Source organism: Neocloeon triangulifer, unplaced genomic scaffold (genome assembly GCF_031216515.1).
Source record: "Neocloeon triangulifer isolate White Clay Creek 2 clone unplaced genomic scaffold, ASM3121651v1 ptg000006l, whole genome shotgun sequence".
NCBI lineage: Eukaryota > Metazoa > Arthropoda > Insecta > Ephemeroptera > Baetidae > Neocloeon > Neocloeon triangulifer.
In genome coordinates, this window is record NW_026775549.1 from 1,353,400 (window position 1) to 1,375,707 (window position 22,308).

Consider the following 22,308-nt stretch of genomic DNA (forward strand, 5'->3'; position numbering starts at 1 on the left):
AATCCGTCCGTGACAAATTGCGTCGTTTTCACTGGGCCATGATATAATGGAGATTAAAATGGATTTGCGAGATTTTACCCGGGCTCAACAAAAGAAAAATCGAACACCGTCGGAAAAATAACGGGGTCGGCACAAAAACAACATTTGTTTGGCACAATGCGCCGGCAAAAGAGTGGGTCGCCGGTTCTTGCTCCGACTGACTGAGTTATTACTTGGGTGTGCACACTTTGCGATTCGCCATTTCCCAGAATCATACCTGCGGTGACATTGATTTTCGTCGGATTAAACCCATTTGAGGTTGTGTCAAAGTGACACATTCGCTCGTGGCAGAAGGTGTGGAATTCTTTAGAAACGTATCAATCAAGGCAAGAAGGTGGATGCAGGAAGTTGTACAAAATTAATTTAATTAATTCCTGTGGCGTTTGTCACGTGTCAGGAGCCACCCAGCGTTCCGGGAAAAACCATTATTCAAAAACTCTTTGAAAAGTTTTGCACTTTAAACTAGGCGTGAGCACGAGTTCTTATCTTTTCAATTTTGGCAAACTCCCGGAAAATTTCATCAAAAACTTTTGCCCCGGGGCACAATTTCCTTTGGTCCGTCCCTCGTTAGTCGTTTCTGCGAAAACCCAGGAGACTTTTCTTAACGCTAAAATGCATATGTTTGATATGGTTGTTAAAGGACGCCAGCAAAGGGAATATTTTACAGAGCTCAGCGCACTTGCAAGTAGTTCCACGTGAATAATGAATGATTCGAGTTGCAAAGGCAGACTGCAATAAATGCTAACTTTATTGGCAACGCTGTGCTTACGATCTCCAATGCAAATTTCTTTCCTCTTGACTCCACTTGACTTGAAGCTCACATAAGTGAATTCCGTTTCCTTTTTTCTCCTGAAATCTTCTATTTTGTCAAAGACGAATTCTGAAAATTAATTTGACAAAGTTTCCGGATTTTTCATTTTAAGTTTGTCTCTCTACCTCCCAAGAAGAGAGGAAACTTGCACGTTTAACAAAGTCTGCCAAGTTCTTCTCCAAGTCCATTTCGCATGCAAAGTCGAATTTGGCGCGCCCGACAAGAAAACCATCATCAAAGTTGCAAATCTTTTGATGGTGAAGCAACGACACTTTCCATCGCAGCCGGCGCGTCACAAATCTCTTGTGCGCAAGAGACGACGTGGTTTCATTTCGCCGGGGAGCCTCTGCTCCGAGGTAATGGCACCATAAGTGGATTAAGTGTAATTGCACTCACCTGCCTAATTCAATATTTCGCCTGCACGCCGGCGACCCATTTTTGCCTGCCGGCAAAAGCGAAGTCATCCAGCAGTGTCGTCTCACACGCCTTTTCTTACAAATGTCTCTTTCATCTGCGAAATCTTCCAACCAAATTTACATACATTTTACTTTCAAGGGCCTGGCAACCTTCAGGAAATCATCAAATCTAGATTTTAAATTGGAGAATCTGCTAGATCTTTCCAAAATGATTCAAAATTAAGTTCATTAAGTTGTCCAGAAAAATTTGTAGACCGAGTTGTAACCTTCCGAAGTTTTCCGAGCGGCTGCCATTATCTATTATCAAAAGAAATAATAAAATTGTCACCGTCACAAAAAATATAATTATTTACATTTTTTTTTATGTTCCTAGCCCATAAAATCTCTTAAGTTAAGTTCCAAAAATTAAAGTAGATTTAGAAAATAGTTTTTTTACATTTTATCTTATTTGTTAATTTTTAATATCAAATTTAGAGTAAGAGGAGCTCCCTTTTGGCAACAAATAGCCACGTTTATTGGCCGCAGGTTAGAAATTTTGCCAAACTTCAATAACACCTGGCGTGTTTGCGCCAGCCCCATTTGCCGAATTGGTCACAGACGAGCTGGGAGGCCAGCAGCAGATCCGAATGGTCAATCACACCAGTGGGGTCAATAAGCGTGTTCCTCTCAACGCAGGTTCCATTAGTGCAAACAGGCCGCCATCGAGTTGATGGTCGAAAAGAGACTCGACACTGCGTGAGAGAAGAGTGCTCGCCACGTACCGGCGTTTGAATCAATTTTTTCGATGCCGCCTTCCGCTGCCACGGGCTGATTGTTTTTGGAGCATTTTTATTTACTTTTGCGGACAGTTTGTGCGGTTGCTATGTGCGATTTGATTGCCTGTCAGTTGCGGCTGAGAGTGAATTTTGAGCTCCACTGCTCTTGAGGTTTATTACGTTTTTGCTAAAATAAAAAGGGTTGATGCCTCTGTGACAGAATGTAATAAAGTCTGACATAAGGATGGGTGAAAGCCAAATCCTCTCTCAGATTGAATTTTTACTTACACAAGGGGCAAAAAACGGCTGTCTAATTTTATTCAATATGGTGTAAAACGTTTCCCCTCCATTTTCTGCCATATATTTTGTGATTAATGGTGCTTCCTTTTTTGTAAAACAAACTAAGAAATGGTAAACAATTAGCTTAACAACTAAGTTTAGTATCTTTGCAAGAAAAATAAAATTAAAAAATTCCCATATATTTATCAATTTTATTGTGTTTAAATTTTTAATAGTTAGTATTGTATTTGCATTTTAATGACCTTTATTTTAAATCTGACATTTATTCAATTTTATTAATTTCATTTAAACTAAAACATATTTACTTATTTAATTGTTTAAAATTTAACTTTTCCATTCAATTATTATTATTACTATTTATTGTTCTCAGGGTTCTCTGTCAATACAAAAATTTGAAATTTGAACAATAACTCTTCTGGTGGATTGTAGAATTTTCCTATTTTGTGATTTAATATTATTAATATGTATTGAATTATTTACAATTAATGTTCATGTAACTAAATTGTTTATGAAAATTAATGTTCAAAGATGCAATCATTCAATGAAAACACTAAAGTGAAGATTTGATTAATTTTTCCAAATGAATAAATAGAGAAAAAACATGAGACGGAATTGCCTGAATTGTCTCTCTGTCCTCGAAAAAGGACGAAGCTGTACCAGCGAACTTGCTCAATCAAATGCAAATTCCCAGCTTAAGCTCGGCTCCAAAGTGTCTGCCTGATTGAAACGTCTGTTCGGAAAATTCAACCTCAAAGAGAAGGAGGGATAGGGACAGCGGGCGCCGGTTAGTTAATTGCAACACAGCCGGAAATGAGTTTCTCGGCCGCAGAGGACAATGGAGTTAGCGAAATCGCTTTCAATTACTTTCCAAACAAGCGCAGTACACGCGCGGAAAGGGCTCGCCCGTGTCGGCAGCAATCGAGTTTACCGCACCACGAATTCATTAGGGAAGCTGCTGGAAATCAACGGCAGAGAGAGAGAGAGAGAACTGCTGTGCTCGCTCTAATTTTTGCGCGGACCTTTTCGGCAGCGGCCAAACGCACCGAAAACCTCCGGCGGCTTTGTGCTAATACATTCTCTATTAGGGAGGGCGATGTTTAGTGTGTTGGATGTGGCACTGCAGGCGGAAAGCTAACCGCGTGTGTGTGATATTTCGTGTGCTCTCGTGTGTTTCAGTTGCCGCCACCGCCGCAGCCAGTAAAACTTCCTGATGAGAAGACTGGCGGTAAATCTTTAGACGAGGATCCAACTGAAGCCAGATTACCACCGACCATACCTTACTACAGTGAGCATTATTTTTTTTCCTCTGTGTGTGTCTGCCAGTAAATTATAGAGAAGAAATGTGCGGAGCCAAAAGCCTCTGCCTCTCTCGCGCCTCTCCAGAGGAGTTAATTTAACAAAAAAGCCACCACCACTTTTGCGCTCGAGCCACGTACACTGCACGAGAGCATGTATTTGTGTTAGCAAGTACATACTTTCCACAGAGCAGTCCCGTGGTGTGCCGGTCGTATTTTAATTTTTCTTCCTACGCGCCAGCCTGCACCGAAATGAGCTAGCCGGGCTACGGTGCTAAATAATATGCGGCTCTTTTTCTACTGAATAGAAAATTGCCCTCTCGACTAACAAGTTCAGCCAGCCAGCACGTCTAGTGTGCGGCCGATTTAATTTAGAACTTGCGGCAAGAAGAACTAAAGAGGCTTATCCGCAAATTAGATTTTCATCTCACATGATACATGATCACTAGTTTTTTTTATGTATAAAAAAAGTTATCAACCTGATATTCAAATTTTTGAATATCTAATTTTTAATTCCAAAATAAACTTTGATTTATATATTCATTAAAAATTTATTTTCTTTGGAGAAATAATAAAATTAATTATATATGTTACTTAATTTTTCATTCATAATTAAATGACAGCAGAATGGCAGAATTGATTTTTATGCTCTTCATTTGTGACAAGTGAATAATATTTTAAATTTAGTGCAAAATAAAACATTTTATTAATTTACAATTAATTTTTTATGCGTTTTAAACTATAATTTTATTCATTTATTTATAGATCGGTTTTTTTCTATTAATTCACACACATTAATTAACAAAATTAACAAAATTTTATATCAAGAGTAAATAATACTACCAAAATTTTTCTAAGATATAATAAATAAAATAAGGAAATTAAATTTTAAAAATTATAATTAGTTGGTACATCGAAAAAATTATTATCACTTCCAATTAAGTTTGACTCCTTCTCTCATATGAGTATCATACTATATTAGTATTATTACAAATAAAAATTAGTTATTTCATACATCATTTATCGCAGAATTAAAAATTTCCAAGTATGTAGATTAATGAGTAAGAATTATCCATTATCATTGCCTTAGTATTACCTTATTAAACTTAAAAAAACTGAGGCTCACTGCGGCGGACGGGATATTTTTTATCTTGAAGTTTAATTAAGTAAAATTCTTGCAAGGGGTGGTGCCGTTTTGTCGAACAATTAATTATTCTCAACCAAATTGTTTTCAAAAACTGAATGCAAGGTAGTTGTAAAAATGTGGAAAAAATTAGAAACAAAGGTATATCACGGTATATCATACTCTAAATTAGTAAATTGTTGTTAGTGTGCTTGTTTTTTTTCTAATTAGTGTAAATTAGTATCTTTACTGTTGTTCTAAAGAGTAATACAGTTTGTGGGGTTTTTTTTAGGTTTTTATGAGGTTTTACTGAAATTGTGCGAGAAAAACTTGGCTATAAAGAGCGGAATAGATACGAAATTTTTTATGAACTAAAATTTTTTTTTTTATTCAGTTTTTTATTTATAAAAAAAGATAAATTGATAAGAATTAATTTCTCAATTAAAATTCCAAATTTTGGTATGTGTCATCTTTTAAGTCAAGTTTGTCTCGCACAGTTCCAATAAAACCACATAAAAACCTCTTAAAAATGGTATAATAATAGTTACATTATTTTCAAGACACTTTAAAAACTTTATGCAACCTGCTTGACTTAAAAACCATGCACGTTGCATAGCCTGTAAAAACTCTGCATCTCTTTCTCGTCTGTTTTGTGTAAGTAACTTTATTTTATTTTTTAAACTTTTTCCGCACTTCTTCTTTTTTGATCTCGTTTTTCCGTGTCATCGGATTGAAACGATCCTGCTCGGCTTTTGAAAGACAAAAGACAGAATGGCGGACGGACGGTGGGTCTGTGTTCCTTTGCACAAGGAGATAATCCTGAATAAAAGAATTCCGGGTGTGGCACTTCAAAAGGATAACTGCGTGGTGCTTAACAACCGCAACATCGTCGGCCTGAGAAGAAGAAAAGTAAGGGAAGAAAAAAAATAAAAAGGGAGAGACGTTTGCAGGCTCGGCGCTCTTGATGGCATAACGAAGGAATATATACGTCATTAAAAACATCTCGCCACATTAAGTCGCTGATTTTACTTTTGCACACAAAACAAATAATTACACGAGCGGATGCGTACATTAATGGCGAGTCTCCATCTTTTTCGTCGCTTTTCATCCACTGTTTGATCAACTAACGATCCACCCCCTTTTTTATAATGCACTCTTTCTCGCTCACTCACAATTACCGGCCGGCGATAACAAGCGTGACAGAAGCATTAAACTCAAAAGGACAACTATTTTTTTTTTAATTTTTTTTAGAAAAAAAGCGTCCGCACTAGATGCGCTGGCTCGAATCATTCGCACCTGCCCGGGAGTGCTTCTTGCCTTTTGTTCAGCCACCGTGCAGTTGTGCGCTCCATGACATAAAAGGTGGCGCGTAACAACCGTGATTTTACTCTTTGTGGAATCCGAAAGCGAGAATGCTGCGGTTCATTGTGGGGTTCATGTTGAGGTTACCATCAACCCTGCTGGATTTCTTTGCAAATTGTATTTATCTTTTACAGAACCAAGTAAAATGTAGGTCAAGGTTTTCAAAACTGAACTTCAATTATTGGAAATTTACTTGATGTCCAAATATTTAAATATTCATTTTCTATACATTAATAAGAGTCAAGATCGGAATGGTCAAAGCAAGGATTTAAGTTTATTTAGTCTCCTTTCACGTTCTACTTAGAACATTAATTGGTTATATTTAAAAATCTAATTTTTATTTCAAAATAAATTAATTTATAATTGCTTCAATTAAATTAAAACAATAATTAGTGAAAATTGATTTTCAGTAATATTACTATTAAATAAAATTATTAGGTAAAAATTAAATTTAAATTGCAAAAAAATCAATATGGTAAGTAAAAGTGTTGCACATATAAATTAAAATTTGTAAATATAAAATTAGAAACAAGTAAAATTTCATGTTAAATAGGTTTATTAATAATTATCTTTTATATTGGTGATAATATATGAACATTCCAACAGGCCATAACTAATTTTTTTATTTCATATGTAGTGAAATAATAATTTCAGGAATAAATTTACATATTTTTTTTCAGAAATTTTATTTTTAGCCTCATGTTACATTTTCACTCTATTTGTTTCAGCGTCCATTCCTGGAGAGGTGCCGCCACCGTACACGATCGCTACCAACGGCCACGAATACGCTCAAATTGGGCCGCCGGCGGCGGCCAGAGTGGCCAACCATCAGCAGTCCGTCCCGGCCGCGCCTGTGGCGGCGGCCAAGTCGGGCATCGGCGACATGAGCACCGGCCTGATGATGGGCGCGGCCCTGACCAACTGGGGCCACGGCCTGGGGTGGGGCGGCGGCTGGGGCTGGGGCCACGAGGTGCACGGCGGCCAGTGTCTGTCGCACCACGACCTCGCGCACTACGTCGAGGACGACTTCAACGATTTCGACGACGCTGACTACGGCATGGACTGCAGTGGCGACTTCGCGTTCTAGATTGTGTGTAACTGAAGAAGGGTTGGATCGAAAGGGTTGGTTTTGCTCACTTGGCTCTCCTGGTTTTGCAAATCGCACGAGATTGGTTTGTTAGTAAAGAAGCGACGTCTATTATATAATTACTCTGTATCCGGAAATTCCGCACACACACTTTCTCGTCAATAATGTCCAAAAAATGAACAAGCTCTGAAAAAAATAATACGGAACGTTATTTTCAATGGTTACCGTGCACATTTGTATGTTTACGTAAGTCAAGGGAGAAAATCCATGAATGAATCTCACTGATGTCTTTGAAGGGAACTCATAAAGCGGGGCGCGTCAGCAGGCAAGGGAAAATCAAACAAATTTGTAAGACACCAGAAAGAGGTGTGCATTTGATAAACACCTTTTAGTATTTTTATATGAATAACAAACTGACAACAAAAAAGCAGACACGTGGAGATTTTTGGTCACGAACACACACACGCGCCAAATTATTAGCCTGCGCAATTATATAGTAAAAAATATTGTACATTAACCACGGTTAATTATTTTGTGTCTCTCACAAGCCGTATATATTACATGATGGAGACGTGTTTGATTTCAAAGGAACCTGTTAAAATCCGCGAACTTACTTGTTGAGCATGCTGGTGGTAATACGGATTAGTAATATTTGTCACCGCCACCACACACGCATTTAATAAAGAACACACACTCACTCTATACACAACAACAACAACACTGCTCCATTTAGGCCTATAAATTATAAAAAGTCTATTTTTAACAGACAAACAAAGATATGAAAATTTTCGAACCGAGCAAATATTAGAAGGGAGAATTTTTATGGACCAAGTGTATTGTAGACTGTAAGCATGTAAAAAAAAACCTTTCAATCTAGAAGTACGCATTTTTGTATTGATCCATTGTTAAGTGAATAATACATTTACGACATAGGGAACCTGTTTTCATAGCAGCTGTGTTCCTTCTTCTCATGCTGAAGGTGCTTGACACCATAAATATGTTACTTGGAAAGTGTATTTGCACTTCGCAAATACATTTCGCAGTCAGTATAAAACGTAGCCAGATCACTTCGAGTGTGCGTGAACGCAAATGAGATGAATAGGTGCGAGTCGTGGAAAAAGGATGTTTTTTAATCGTCTTTAACAAAAAATTGGCTTTTACGACAGCTTTTTAACACATGTGCTTGATATTATATTGATAGTATAATAATTGTAAAAATTTAATTATAAAACATAGACACTCTGTGATCCCCAGATTCGTTTATTATTCAGCAATGTCTGGCGAATTGATATGCATTGAAATTAAACCGCTACCGCACCCACCAGTATTGGTATGTGGAATGTAAATATTAATTATCTCGCAATTATTGTACGATTTAGGACACACACACACCTCTCTCGCAACTAATACTCTTAAGTGCGCATGTATTATTAAGTAATAAAAATTAATTGTAATTTTTATGATGACCCTACGCAGCAATTTGTGTACTGTATATTCAATGAGTGGTCAAATGGCGAGCAATGCAAAACTCTGTATCAATTATATAAAAAAAGTGAGTCAATGTGTTGCCAGAACAACAGCATGGAGTCACAATTAGAAGTAAAAACTCAGGAAGTCAAACTAGCAGACATGGAATTTTGTAAGAGCTGCTCCGATTCCATGGAGTTAGAATACTGATTGTCCATTTAACCAAAAAAAAACTTTGAATTTATTATGTTCCACCTCTAACAACGCACACAAAGCCGTGTTCTCTACAAAAACGATTCTGTTCCAGTTAATGTGTCAAAACTGATCAGCCTCTTCCAAAGTGGTGTGGCTTGGAACTGGCGTGCAAAATATAAGGTAAGTTTTATTTTTCCTTCTAATTTTTATTTCCTATTGTATAGTTTGGTGAAAAAATTAGTTTCTCAATTTGTTCCAAAATTGATTCTGGCAAAGAAATTTCCGTCATTAACTTTGGAACAGAGATATTTTTTTTTAAATAAAAGGTGTACAATTTGAATATCCAAAAATCATTAACTGACTTTTTTATGCAGAAAGTTGCAAACTTTCTAAAAAATTCCAGCGGTTAAAAAACTGCTAATTTAAAAAAAAAAACTTTTTCACCAATCTTACAATTTGATAAATTTTAAATTAAAAGCAAAAAATTTATGATTTTGAAACAGGCCTTTTTTGCGGTTATGCCACTCAAAAATTGTTGATGAACTTGGTGGCGCAGCGTCTTGGTGTCGGGTGCACACAAACACGCCAGAACATTTATTGCTATATTCGTTCGTACAAGCCAAGTTACATTATTTGCATCGGCGTCGCCGATGGAACAACTCCCTCTTGTTCGCAATGCTAGGCCGGGTGATTTCTCAAGAACTCCCAGCGCCCTTATTTGGCACGCCTCTCTCAGTCAAATATCACCCAAGTTTCTGCGTCCTGCTTTTAATGGCCCCGTCGTGCCCCTTTTTAAACAACAGCACCGACTGAGTGACTCGAATTGAAGCGTTTCATAAAAACCGTCTTTACGGCTCCACTCACTTGGCGGGCGGGCGAGTCTTGAACGTGAAATGATAAAGTTGCTCTCGAAATGGAATTGCCCAATCTAAACTAAAGGGTTTCAATTGCGAGCAATTTGCAGCAGATGAATGAGAAAGTAAACTTGCTTGAACTTTGCTTTCACTCTGCTCTGCACTTAATCGCTGCAGAGAAATTAGTTCTGTTCTACTTATTGAAAGTACTCAAAATTTATATAAAAAGCCACAAGCAGAGTTACAAGTTCTGAATTATCCAGTGGTAGACCATGGAAAATCTGAAATCTTGCTTGAACAGACACAAGTACTAATTACCATGCAAGTTTTGTAATTTATTTGCTTTGAATCGCTGATTGAATCCAACTACTACAAAACGAAAATTTTACACTATTTAACAGGAAAGTTCTTCCAGAAAAATTGTGGCTCCACAATCAATAAATTATTAATTAAATCGAACTAAATATTATTAATTTAATGTAAAATATTTCAATAGTATAATTATTATAAAATTTTATTAAAAACAAAATATAGGTTAAAGTAAATTTTGATAATTTAGTTGAACAAAAAAACAGTTTCTCAGGAAATTATTTTATTTTTGGTAAAATCTTTCCTCCGGAATCTTTTTGCCAACAGAAACCATACTTTTGCGGCACGTCAAGATTTTATCGCCAAAATTACACGCTGTGGCCACCAAGAATCCCATCCAATATTTTACATGACGTCAATGAAGCCCCTACCCAGTACCCACCTCATTAATTACATTTTTATGAAATTTCAAGGAAACTCTTGTGATCTTGTCTGCCCAGCTCATTTAAAAGCCACCCTTGCGACAAAAATAGAGCAAAAATTGACCGTGCAGTCTATAAATTGTTGCTCAGCCCTCTTGCTAGCTGGCAAAGAGAGCGGCAGGACGACGTAAAAAAGAGAGGGTGCACCGAAGACACATCTGCGGCCCGCCGTGAGTGTGACATAGATTGATAACCACTGCGGCCGCACGTGGAATAAGAACACGCGCGCGCCTTGTTATACTTTTAACGCCATTTCGCTGGAAAGAAAAAAAGAGAGATTAATGCGACAATAGAATAGCTGCACTCGATATCGCGAAATCCCACTCGAGATTAATTTCACTTCATCAGACCCGCCGGCAATTTCGACGAGAAAGAGAAGAACCTTTCTTGAGGAAAGATAACAAATTGGGGATTTCAAAGTCGCTCCACTTGGGCGAATTAATCCTTCCGAAAGAATAATGCGATTTCGTCTTTTCAATCTTACATATTTTACGGCCGCTCGTATAATTTTCCTAATACTCACTCGTTTCATTTTACAACGTGGAAACCAAAATATAAACGCCACCGCACACCAACGAGATGCACTCGCTTTACGGCACAACTTGAACGCCAATACAAATTGATCCGGAACCCATTTCAACTCAATCTCAACGCAGGAGAGCGCGAGATCCAGCTCAAAGCAAAAACTTTATCTTTCATAAAATTGCAGTTGACAAGAGTCGGCAAATATAATCCGTGGAGAGTGATGTAGTTTTTGCGCAATCCAATCGGCACCCTTGCTGCTCCATAACTCGTTACCACAACCTGAAGGGAAATTCAATTAAGCTGATCAACACTAACATGAGTGTTTTAATTTTTACAAAGCTCTAATTCAAATCCAAATAATAAAAAACAACCTAAGGGAAATTTCCGTTTAAAAATGAAGTGCTTTTAAAATGTATAAATATATTTGCATTGTCTGAGAATGAGTGACACGTAACTAGGCTGGAAAAAATGACACGGAAAACAACGGCACATTCTCTTTTTGAACTGCATATCCGTGCGTTCACCGAGGCTCCAAAGAGTATATTTAAAATTTCCGTTTCAAGTGAGCGAAGCAGCGCAAACACGAAAACATAAATCATTCCTTTCGGGGGCCTCTTGTGTGCGAATCCATTTGTGACAGCGTTTGTACGTGAGTCTTTGCCCATTTCCATATAGGTATGAGGGAGAGAGAGAAGGCCGGGACGCCTAATCCGAAATTTCACCTTGCACCGGCAAACGCGAGCTGAATATAGCATCAGCAGCACACCCGGCTAACGCACAGACGTTCGCATTTAATTATTAAAAGCGTCACCGACACGTCGGGGGATTTTTGCACCACTCGGCGCGGCGCGCGAGGGTCGGTGAGAGAAAAAGAGAGAGAGCGACGCTCTCCTGAACCCTTGCATAAATCGTGACGCCCCGTGTGTGTTTGTGCGTCTTTTGTTATTCACGTGCGTGCTCATGCAATTCTCATTGAGCTGACCTATTCAGAAGAATTAGTTTATTTTGAACCGATAATTTCATAACGCACACATTCATATGGATTAGTAGATTTGCAAACTCCAGTCTCAATTATATAAAAAAAAATTATAATATTTAATATTTTTTTTATTTTTTAAACTACCCCACAGATAAAATTATGCATTAAAATTTAAAATTCTTCAATTAACATTGCATAAAAAGAAATTATAAGCTATCAACTGAACCAAACTATGCTACTTATTTGTGAAAAGTATCTTTCAATTTTCTGTGAAATAAGAAATAAGTTAGGCCTGTTCAGTTTTAAAGGGGTTGAATTAACAGTAAAATTTTTACACTTTTTTTAAGTAATGACAAAATTATTAAATATTAAATCATAATAATAACCACTTTGGGGATTTTAAACCTGTAGGGAGAAAATCATTAAATTTTTTACCAAGATTTTGAAACAATTATCCATTTAAAGACTCAGGAATAAAAGAGATGAAATGAAAAATATTGTTATGGGTTTATAAAAAATTGTAAAATTTTTACTTCCATTTCCTAGAAGTTGAAAAGAATTCCATTTAAAGTTTCCGCAGACCCAAATTATCATTTAAAATTAATTGCATTTTTTTCTCGATCCCTTTTGCTCACGAGTAGCAATCATAAAAAAAATGCGATAATTTAATTCCCACTTTTCCGCCATAATAATAGATCGAGGACGGATGTCGGCAAACGTGACCAAAAGTGCAACGGAAGCACACACGTACACAACGAGGGCAATAAATCTCTCGTCGGAGAGCAAAACAAATCAAAACTGTGCACCCGCAGGCACAGTAGCATTCATATTTCCTGCGGCTCAATTACGCCGCGTCCAATGTTAATTAATCCGCGCGCAGTGATGAATGGGTTCTCCGGCTGCAAGCGTTACAAAAATTCGCCAATGAAACATGCACGCCGACATCTAAATCGGATGTGACCCAATTCCTTTGGTACAGAAAATTCCTCCCCGAGCTGGGTCGGTTGTTACACACATAGGCACGTGTGTATGCACAGCACGTGAAACGCTGATGCAGGGAGCTCTCCATAGAGATCAAAAGTAAACACAATTTCGCAAAAAAGGCAAACACAGATTGAGAGAGTGGAGAGCAGAAATATGCATGCATCAAAGTGGCCTGATCTAATTAAAAAGCGGTGCATTAATTTCTCATGCATGACGATTAATAATTTTTCCGGGTAATATCAAACGCAAACAGACCCCTTTTGATTGCACTTTGCTATCGATGATGGATTGTTGTTTCAACGCTCAGAAATGAGATGAGTGCGCACGTCCCATCACTGCAAAGAGCAAAGTTATACAACCCGCCTCGCGGTTGCATGAATCGTTTGCCTGTTTTTTTTTCTTTTTCATTTTTTAAATTAATCCCTGCTCTACTTTGCAACGAGTAAAATTCTTTCCTTCCTTGTTTCAGATTGTGGGCCGCCGAGAAAAGGATTACCGAGCTGCCACATCTTACAGATTTAGTTGGACGAAGATTAGAATATATTTCTTTATGTAATTTTTCATGATGTTAAAAAAAATCTCACCACTTGCTATAGATTTTGTTTCATAATAACGTGTGTAACTCGTAAAGCTCACCGTTTAGAAGAGGAAAACTTGCTGTATTTTACGTCTTACAGAAAACAGCATTATTTGATATAATGTTGAAGAGGTTTTAATCCCGCCGCTACGTCCCCAACTATATACTAAACTGCAATATTAATATCATGGATTGCTGTTTCTATTTGCAGTCAGAAACATCTTGTACATAATGCGCCCCCCCACATTTATCGACAATGTTAGAAGCCATTTATGTAAGAATGAATTTAAAAAAAAAAAAAACATTATAAAAACTGCAAGCTCGGATCATTTCTTTCCCTAAAGCCAGCCAGCCATGGGGAATGAAACAATCCAAGTTGTGGCAAGAAGTGAAAAAAGTCAGAGAAAATGGATTAAAATGAATGTTGTGAGCATCTCAGTAACTGTATAGTTGCCTGTTTGTTGTTGCAATTGATCTTTGAATGTTAGCGCTCAAAATTCACAAGAGTTTGCAAAATACGAGAGTGGCCAGAGTTAAATTAAAATTTATTTCTCTAAGAATGAATTGAGCATAAATTTGTTTGCAAAATGAATCATTTGTTACATTGGGTTTCTTTGCTTAAAGGTTGCAGCAAGATTATATTGGAAACGGACCTAATTGGATGTGTAAAGTAAATCGATGTCGCATATTATCTCAATGTTGGTTGGGTAGAATTGTATGTGGAAGAGTTGAATTAAATTGCGTCTTCATGACAATCCAATGTTATGAAAATTACACACCCAAAACATGTGCACTTAAATGTGCACAATGTACAACTTGAGTTTCTTGAGTTCTTATCAAGGCCATCAACACAAAAAGGCAAATACACAAAGCTAAAAGTATGAAAATTCAGTCGTTAGTCGTTCGAATCATTGCCTTTCATGTTCCATAATCCATTTTAATAGAAATTTCGGATCGGTTTTTGTTTAGGAACTAGAAAATTGCCGTTTTGGTCAAACACAAACACGGAAAAACTTGTTTAGCTGTCCTGGTGCTAGAGAAGTGGGCCGGAAGAAGCCCACTTTGGAGAAAACATTCCCAATTTGCTGTGCGCCTCATTAGGCCCTAGCGCAAAACTGTATTCTGTGGAAAAAATTTAAAATTGAATGTTGCCTCCACTGCTAAAACTATATTAATATAAACCATTTAAAATGATAGATTGTAAAATGCTTGAATTTGAAGAGATCAATATGAAATGTAAGTCGTGAGGAGGAAAATAAAAAAATAATATTTGTTATAGCTATGTAACATTTTGAACTTTTATTTATGAACACAAAATGATGATCTGCATGAGTGGGGTATAAAGGCACGACAAAATTGATCATACAGTTCAAAATACCCAGAAATCTAATTTCATTTATGCAGAATAAACTGGTCAGCAATCAACACTTCTATGGTAACTTCGCATTGTACTTCAGATAAAAAGGACCATATTTTTAAGATTTTGATTATTATGGCCACAAGGATAATCTATCTATTGCAGGTCGGTCTACAAAAACTTGGATCAACAAAATTTGTGCTTTACTGCGATTTAGTTTCTTGAGCATCCGTCTTAAGGTCATTCGGAGGACCTTTCTCTTTATTAAAACTATTATCTTTTCTCAATTGAGCAAACCTTAAATGCTACAACTAAAAGGCACTTGTCTGAAACGGCAGGGGTGCCTCGGACAGGAAGTAGGTTTGCTTGGAAAAAAAACTAGAGCATCAGTCATGGATGAGGGCCTTCTTGAGAGTAGACCTTAAATACTAGCACCTGCCTGTTTGTTCTGAAGGAGACTCTGGGTGGTGGCCAAGTGCAGCTTCAAGTTGTCTCGTCTCTTCTCTAACGTCACAATGTATTCATCAATGCTTTTATTTACTTCCCTTTGCTTCTCCAGCTCGTCTAGCAAATTACCAACTAAAAATTTTTAAATTCAATTAGTTCGTTACAATAAGAAGTAATAAAAATAATTCAAGTTTCATCATATCTTTTCTATAGAAATAAAAGTGTCCTTTTTTTATTTTGACAATTAAAAGTCACTTACTTTCAGTTCCTTTCACAGCCTCTTTAACAGCATTGCGTAGGAAGCCATTGTTGAGTGATAGGAAAGCTTCCATGGAACGAGCATCTAACTGCTTATTTTTAGCTTCCTCTTGAGCTTTCGGAGCTTCAGCCTTGCTTTGAGATCGGGTCACTCTCTGTGGCACTAATTCTACTTCATCACACTTTGGTTGCTCTTCTTGTTCACTTATGCCCGAGTCGGCAGAATCACGGTCAGATTGAAAATCACGCTGTAGATAAAAATAAGTTAATAACGATTCAATATCATTTTGAACTGACTAACCTTCTCGTCCAAAAATGAGCAACAGACATCAAAGGCAATTTGCAACATTCTGTCCCTCTCAAACACCAATTGTTCAATGTCTTGTGTTTCAACTTCAGAGACTTGTATGTTGTTAGGATTTTTTTCTTTTGAGCTGGATTTCAAAAAATATATTATTAAAGGTTCTTAAGTAATTTGAGAATTTTTCTAATTTAATTACACACCTTCTCTTAAGGCAATAATCATGATCAAGCTCATTTTTAAAAGTAGACTCTTCTACTCCTTGCTGACCGTCTAATTTCCATATTTCCATGGAGGGATTAGCTTCTTTTTTTCCCTCAAATTTCAGGCAGCCATGAGTTGCCACCTTTTCTTCCAGTTTGATCTGCACTTTTAATTTCTCCTTGTTGCAATCCATAATCTCAAACGTCAGTCCAGCCCCGCCTTTGAATTTTATATTATGAAACACAAATATTGAAATATTTAAAATAATTTTAATTAGAAAACGCCGGCTCAAAGCGATTTTGCCTTTTGCCACACTGAATAAAACATACATGCATACCTTGTAATTTTCAAATGATTTGATCGGGAAGGAAGATGATTGTGCAAAATTCTACTCGCAACTTTAGCAGCACATTGTTTCTTTTGCAATCTGCGCTTTCCAGGGGCCACGCTCGCAGAATTGTCGCAATAATTGCTACTGCGAAACGAAACGAAAGAGAACAAAAAGCACGCGCGGGATTTCCCTCGGCGACCAGCTGCTAAAATGTGTAGTAGTAAACATAAGTGGCGGTCGTGATTGGCCTTCATTCCCGCGGCCAATGGTTGTACTTTGACGTCATCGGTGCGCTACATCTTCGAAGATTATTGGCGCTAAAGCCACGTTCATACAAGTCGAATCTCCATCTCTGCACTGAAAACCAGATTCAATTGGAGGACACTAATTTTATTGTTATTACCAGCTACCACCAACGAAATAATATTTGCCTGGAGCTTTCCATGAATTATTAGAGGTGACACATACTTAAATTAAATTAATTAAATTAGAGTTATGTTGACATCATCTGAAAATGTCGAAAATGTATCAAAATTCCAGCATGAAGAATTTTGAATATTATTGGGAAAAAATTAACAAAATTATTTTACTTATTATTTTATTGAAACATTCAAATGTGTATTTTCAAAAGTTTTAGAAATATACTTAATAAATTAATTGAGTTTAAAAAATTTACATTTCAACCGATATCAATTATTTTTCTTCATTTGGGCCAACACTATAAAGTATGTGACAACAGCACCGATAATTGTGCCAAAAAATTCCATCGACAATTCAAAAAAAGAGCCCACATGCACTACAAACGTTTTCGAAAATCTAGCCTCCAGCATTTGTGCGCAAAGTAGTTTTTCCTCCGAAAGATCGGTCCACGGACCCTGGAACACAGCATCTCCCAACCGGTGAGCCTAGAATTTTGTGAGCACAAATAAATTTATTAATTTGGAGGTGAAATAAAATATTTTGATTTAATTACATTGTTTCGTAATCGTTGACCTGTTTCACAAAATATGTACGTTTGCAGGAGAGTGATGCTTGTAAAAAATATTCCGCTCAACAGATAATAACTATTTTGGGATCCATAACTCTGCAAAAAAATTGTAAAAAATAAAAAATATATTGCAAGTAAGAAAAAAAATTTAAAAGTTACAGTATTGGTGAGCATGTATGTTTCAAGGCAGGCAGCACAAGCACTGTGTAAAACAATGGCTAGAATAAATGGTGCGAGGACTTTGTCAATTGAGTGGTGAATGCTGAAATTAGAATGAGAGATTAGATATGCAATTTTTTTTAACCTCAATAAAAAGAAACTGTTTACCGTTCCAACAAATTAGAGTATGATGTCCAAGTTTTAAGATCCAAGGATAGAAAACTGTTCTGGAGTTTAAGAAATTTTACTTCCATTTTAAATAATGATTCTGGAAACTCTTGTATCAACATATTCAATTCTTCACTCACAATATATATTAAATACACCGAAAATGCAAATTGACCAGAGATGCGAAAAATAGCAAAAAAATTGCCGATTTTCGGTATAATATGGAAAAATGCAAAATTGAATGTGTTGCTTCTGTCCTTAGAAGCTTTTTGGATGACGCTTTCATTTTTAAAAATATCAAAAGTTTCAATATCTTTTTCATTTACTTCATTTGTTCGATCAAAATTAAGTAAAGTTAATTCTATGATGGCATCTAAATTGTTAAAAACAATAGGCCCAGCGGTTATTAAAAGGATGATGTTTGAAATGTTCTTCTGAATTCTTTTCTGCTGGTTTTGGATTCCAGGTAGTTGCGTGTACTTTTGCAACTCACGCAAAATTTTTGTAATGTTACAGCGATTTTTTTGAAAAATTGCCGTCCCAATTAATGATAGAATCAAATTCTGATTGGATCGAATCACTTGAATTGACTTTGACATAAAATCTGAGTTGAAGGTTCTGTCAGTCAGAAGTATATAAATGGTTATAGTTACTTGCACCATGTGATAAAAGTTAAGAAAAAGTTCATAAAAAACAGCTGCAAATCGCGGTACCCTAGTCTGAAAGTCCAGTTCTCCGTGTGGTATCCAAATTCCAGAGATCAACAGAATAATCAGAAGCGGCTTAAATGTGAAACTGCTGCTTCTCATTTTGTACGTCTTAAGCTTGGGAGATTAAAACTAAACTTGTATTATGAAAAACCGTGAAGAACAAAAACTGATAATTTAGCTTAGATGTGGTCATAGGAAATTGCAGGTGATGACGATGACATGCTTGTCAAAGGAAAATTATTGATTTCAATAGCAGGTCAATATTTATTAATCACAAAGTAGGTTGAATTATTAAAGAAAATATTCAACTACTTTGCTAGCCGCTCATATGCATAAATTACATAAATACCCATTAAAAATTAATCATTAATGATCAATACACAACTTCGGAACTCAATATTTCCCACAATAAAGAAATATTTTAAAAGATTAAACTTTGCCGAAATAGATATGGAGGTATCTTTAAATTTTTATCTTGCCTGAACAAGTACAATGTAATAGGTAATAATTGTTCCAACTGCTGTTGCGAAAAACTGTGAAGACAACACAAAGAAATTCCCCCCTCGGAGAACAAGTAATTTCTCGCATTTCCCTGCTATTAAATTAAAGCAATGAAGTTGATGGGAATCTAGGTCCAACCACGGTCCTTTTTGTATTTCATCAGGAATGCTTGCTGACTAAAAAAAAAAATGGGACAAACTTTTACAGCAGAAAAAAATTAATTACTTAATTACCAATGTTTTCAAGCTCTGTCCGAAGGCGCAGTAAATGTAAATTCTAAGCAATACCAATAAAGCATTCAGTACACCAACAAAAATATGCGTTGCATCGTCTTGAGCATGCTGGGAAAATTAGAATATTTCTTTCAAAAATGATGATGAAGTTAAATGGGTAAAAAAAATTATATTACCAAGTCCATGTTAGAATAAAAATATGCAGAAACGCAGAGTGTTGCTATGTCCCGTGATATTGTGGCTATAATACATGGCGATAATATATCAGAGCACCTTGTATGAAGCCTGTAATTCAATAAATAAAAATTAGCTTTAGAGTTGCATTTAAAATAAATTTATCAATACCCAATCAATTTGTCCATGTTGGCAACCCATGCTTTAAAGTATTTAGAGCCAATTTTTTCTTTCTTAGAGTTGCAGTGCTTGAGAGTGAGTTGTTGATGCGAATAAAATACACTGCCAAGTTTTCTCTTCAGTATTCGCAATTCTGCGTGTGTTACGATAAAGAAACAGGCAATACACGCATCAAAGCACAAACCATTAAGATTTGCTAGCCCATAGTTTGCGTGAGGACAAGCAATCATTAAAAACTTGTTTGAAAGAACTATTTGCAAAATTGTATCGTTCAAATTACTTTCAGGACTGGGATTATTGGGAGTGACTAAAATTATGTACATGATGTATGCACCGCTACCTACTATGTATAAAAACGAAACTGTTGTAAAAGAAATGATCGACTGAAACAAATATTTTTCAATTCGAGACCTATTAGAGCGAAACAAGGGCAAATATGTAAAGTCGTTAAAATCTTTGATGACGGACGTGATTTTTTGACGATGCAATTGGAACATTATTGAAATAAAAAGCGAACAAGCTAACGTCTGCACAGCACCCACTAAGTGAACACTTTTGTCTACAGAATTTCTAGCAGACTTAAGTAAAAGGAAACAAGCGACAGTGATGTGCGTTAATTGAGAGAAGCGTAGCACATGTTCGTAGAGTTTCGCTCCAAAGCAAAGTAATTTACTTTTAAATTGCAGGAAACTCATTGGCAGCCAAAATCCAGACAAAAATTGCAAAAATAAGACAAAACGAAATCCAAGGACGTAGAAATATTTGCACGACATGCTGAATGTTTGGCAATGAGGACAAACTAATAATGCAAATTTTGTGTTGATTTGAAAGTGCACGTTGTCACTTAAGCATGCATATCAAAAGAAAATTTATTGATTTCAAACTGCTCAAATATTTATATTTTAGTCATTGAGTGAAGCGATTACTACAATACAAATCAACAATGAAAGATCGAAACGTTTTTCATCTAATTACATAATTTTTGTAGTAATAATCACATGATCCATATTAATATATGCATTGTTTTAAAATATGATAAAAGAGAAAATTGTAATTATACACATGCAAAATTTAACTCGCTAGTTTTTCAATAAAAACGGAGCAATATATTTTTAATTAAAAAGTAAATTTAACTTGAAAAATATATTAAGTTTGACATATTTATTTTTATCTTGCCTGAGCAAGTACAATGTAATAGGTAATCACCGTCCCAACTGCTGTCGCAAAAAATTGAGAAGATAATACAAAGTAATGTCCCCCTCTAAAAACAAATAATTTTTCACATCTAACTGACAATAAATTGATGCACTGCAGTTGATGGGAATCCAGGTCCAGCCACGGTCCTTTTTGAATTTCATCAGTAATGCTTCCAGACTGGAAAACGCAGAGCTTTACTCTAGCTAATTTCAAGAGGGGTCAATTAACAATAAGTACCAGTGTTTTCAAGCGCTGTCCTAGAGAGCAGTAATTGTAAACTCTATACAATACTAAGCAAGCGCCAATCAAACCAGCAACGTAGCTAGACATTAGAATTGCATTTCCACGAGGCTAATAAATAAAATCAAGCACAATTTATTTTGAAACATAAGTAATAAAAATTGACTATGATTACCCATGCTATATTGGAGTAAAAATACGCAGTGATGCAGAGCGTTGAAATATCTCTTGCTACGCTGGCTATGAGACAAGGTGACAATATATCAGAGCACCTTGAGTGAAGCCTTTTATATTATAAATGATTAATTTTTTACAAATAGCTGTAAAATAATTTATACTCAGCCAATTTTTCCATATCGTGCACCCACGATTTCAAATCAATTTTTTCTTTCTTCAAAGAGCAGAACTGCAATTTGCGAGTGGGGTGGCCAGAAAAAAATACTATGGCCAATTTTTTCTTCAGTATTTCTAATTCTTTGAGTGCAACAATGACGAAGCAAACAGCGTATATATCAAAGCACAAGGCTTCAAGATTTGCAAGAAATTGATGTAGGTTCGGATATATTCTCAAAAGAAATTTGCTTGAAAGTATTGTATCCAGTACAAAATTGGTCTCATTTGGATTCAAATTATTCCTAGGAATTGGATTCAGAGAAACTAAGTATATATTTAGCATATTGCTACCCACTGTAAATAAAAATGCAACTGCCACATAAGAAATGATCGAATGAAACAAATGTTTCTCCAATCGGGACCTATTAGAGCAAAATAAGGGTGAAAATGTTAAGTCATTATAATGTTTGATAACATTAGTTATTTTTTGACGGCGCAATTGAAAAATTGCTGAAATAAAAGTTGAATAAGCTAATGTCTGCACGGCACCCACCAAGTAGACAGTTTTATCGACAGAGCTTTCAGAAGCAGACAGTTTCATTAAAACGAAAGACGAGATAATACTGAGTGTCAATCGAAGAAAGTGTAATACAAGTTCGTAGAGCTTCGCTCCAAAGCAAAGAAATTTACTTTTAAATTGGAGGACACTTACTGGCAACCAAAATCCTGACACAAGCGTCAAATACAAGACAAAACGAAAACTAAAAATGTACAGCAAATTGCGTTCCATGCTGGAAGATCTTATCACCAGGCGCAAACTATTTATAATGATTTCACCTGTCGTTCAAAATAATTATTATAAAGGGCTCTCCGGTGTGTGGGCCAAAGGGGTATAAAAATCAATGAACTTTGTATGCTAAACATAAACATTGCTGGTGATATTAAATTACCTGATGACGTTATTCAA

The 22,308-nt window shown here is 36.1% G+C and overlaps 3 protein-coding genes across 3 annotated transcripts in view; 1 reads left to right on the forward strand and 2 right to left on the reverse strand.

Annotated features, from left to right (window-relative positions):
• The window catches only part of LOC132194276 (uncharacterized), a 76,327-nt gene extending 61,486 nt beyond the window's left edge, over window positions 1-14,841 (forward strand). The window contains exons 5-7 of the mRNA XM_059615447.1: window positions 3,498-3,606; window positions 6,830-9,030; window positions 13,453-14,841. Coding sequence (XP_059471430.1) covers window positions 3,498-3,606; window positions 6,830-7,188 — 468 coding nt within the window. The 3' untranslated portion in view covers window positions 7,189-9,030; window positions 13,453-14,841. The remainder of the gene's footprint in view (window positions 1-3,497; window positions 3,607-6,829; window positions 9,031-13,452) is intronic.
• Window positions 14,842-15,287: 446 nt separating this feature from the next.
• LOC132194277 (uncharacterized) lies at window positions 15,288-16,665 on the reverse strand. The gene is made up of 5 exons (XM_059615448.1): window positions 16,465-16,665; window positions 16,127-16,346; window positions 15,924-16,056; window positions 15,624-15,870; window positions 15,288-15,496 (listed from the first exon to the last, which is right to left on the reverse strand). Exons 2-5 carry the CDS (start codon window positions 16,318-16,320, stop codon window positions 15,339-15,341), a joined length of 732 nt encoding a protein of 243 aa, XP_059471431.1. The 5' UTR covers window positions 16,321-16,346; window positions 16,465-16,665; the 3' UTR covers window positions 15,288-15,338.
• A 480-nt stretch (window positions 16,666-17,145) lies between these two features.
• LOC132194410 (odorant receptor coreceptor-like) lies at window positions 17,146-17,900 on the reverse strand. Its single transcript, XM_059615666.1, has 4 exons — window positions 17,774-17,900; window positions 17,606-17,708; window positions 17,432-17,542; window positions 17,146-17,363 (listed from the first exon to the last, which is right to left on the reverse strand). The coding sequence occupies exons 1-4, from the start codon at window positions 17,893-17,895 to the stop codon at window positions 17,148-17,150; spliced, it is 552 nt and encodes a 183-aa protein (XP_059471649.1). The 5' UTR covers window positions 17,896-17,900; the 3' UTR covers window positions 17,146-17,147.
• Window positions 17,901-22,308: the final 4,408 nt, after the last annotated feature.

Coding starts and splice junctions, on each gene's coding strand:
- LOC132194277 (XM_059615448.1), bottom strand. CDS start 16,320: ATGGATTGCAACAAGGAGAAATTAAAAGTGCAGATCAAACTGGAAGAA. Junction 15,871..15,923: donor GCTCATTTTTGGACGAGAAG/GTTAGTCAGTTC, acceptor TTTTATCTACAG/CGTGATTTTCAATCTGACCG. Junction 15,497..15,623: donor GGCTGTGAAAGGAACTGAAA/GTAAGTGACTTT, acceptor AAAAATTTTTAG/TTGGTAATTTGCTAGACGAG.
- LOC132194410 (XM_059615666.1), bottom strand. CDS start 17,895: ATGTTGATACAAGAGTTTCCAGAATCATTATTTAAAATGGAAGTAAAA. Junction 17,709..17,773: donor TACTCTAATTTGTTGGAACG/GTAAACAGTTTC, acceptor TTCTAATTTCAG/CATTCACCACTCAATTGACA. Junction 17,364..17,431: donor GTCAACGATTACGAAACAAT/GTAATTAAATCA, acceptor ACAAAATTCTAG/GCTCACCGGTTGGGAGATGC.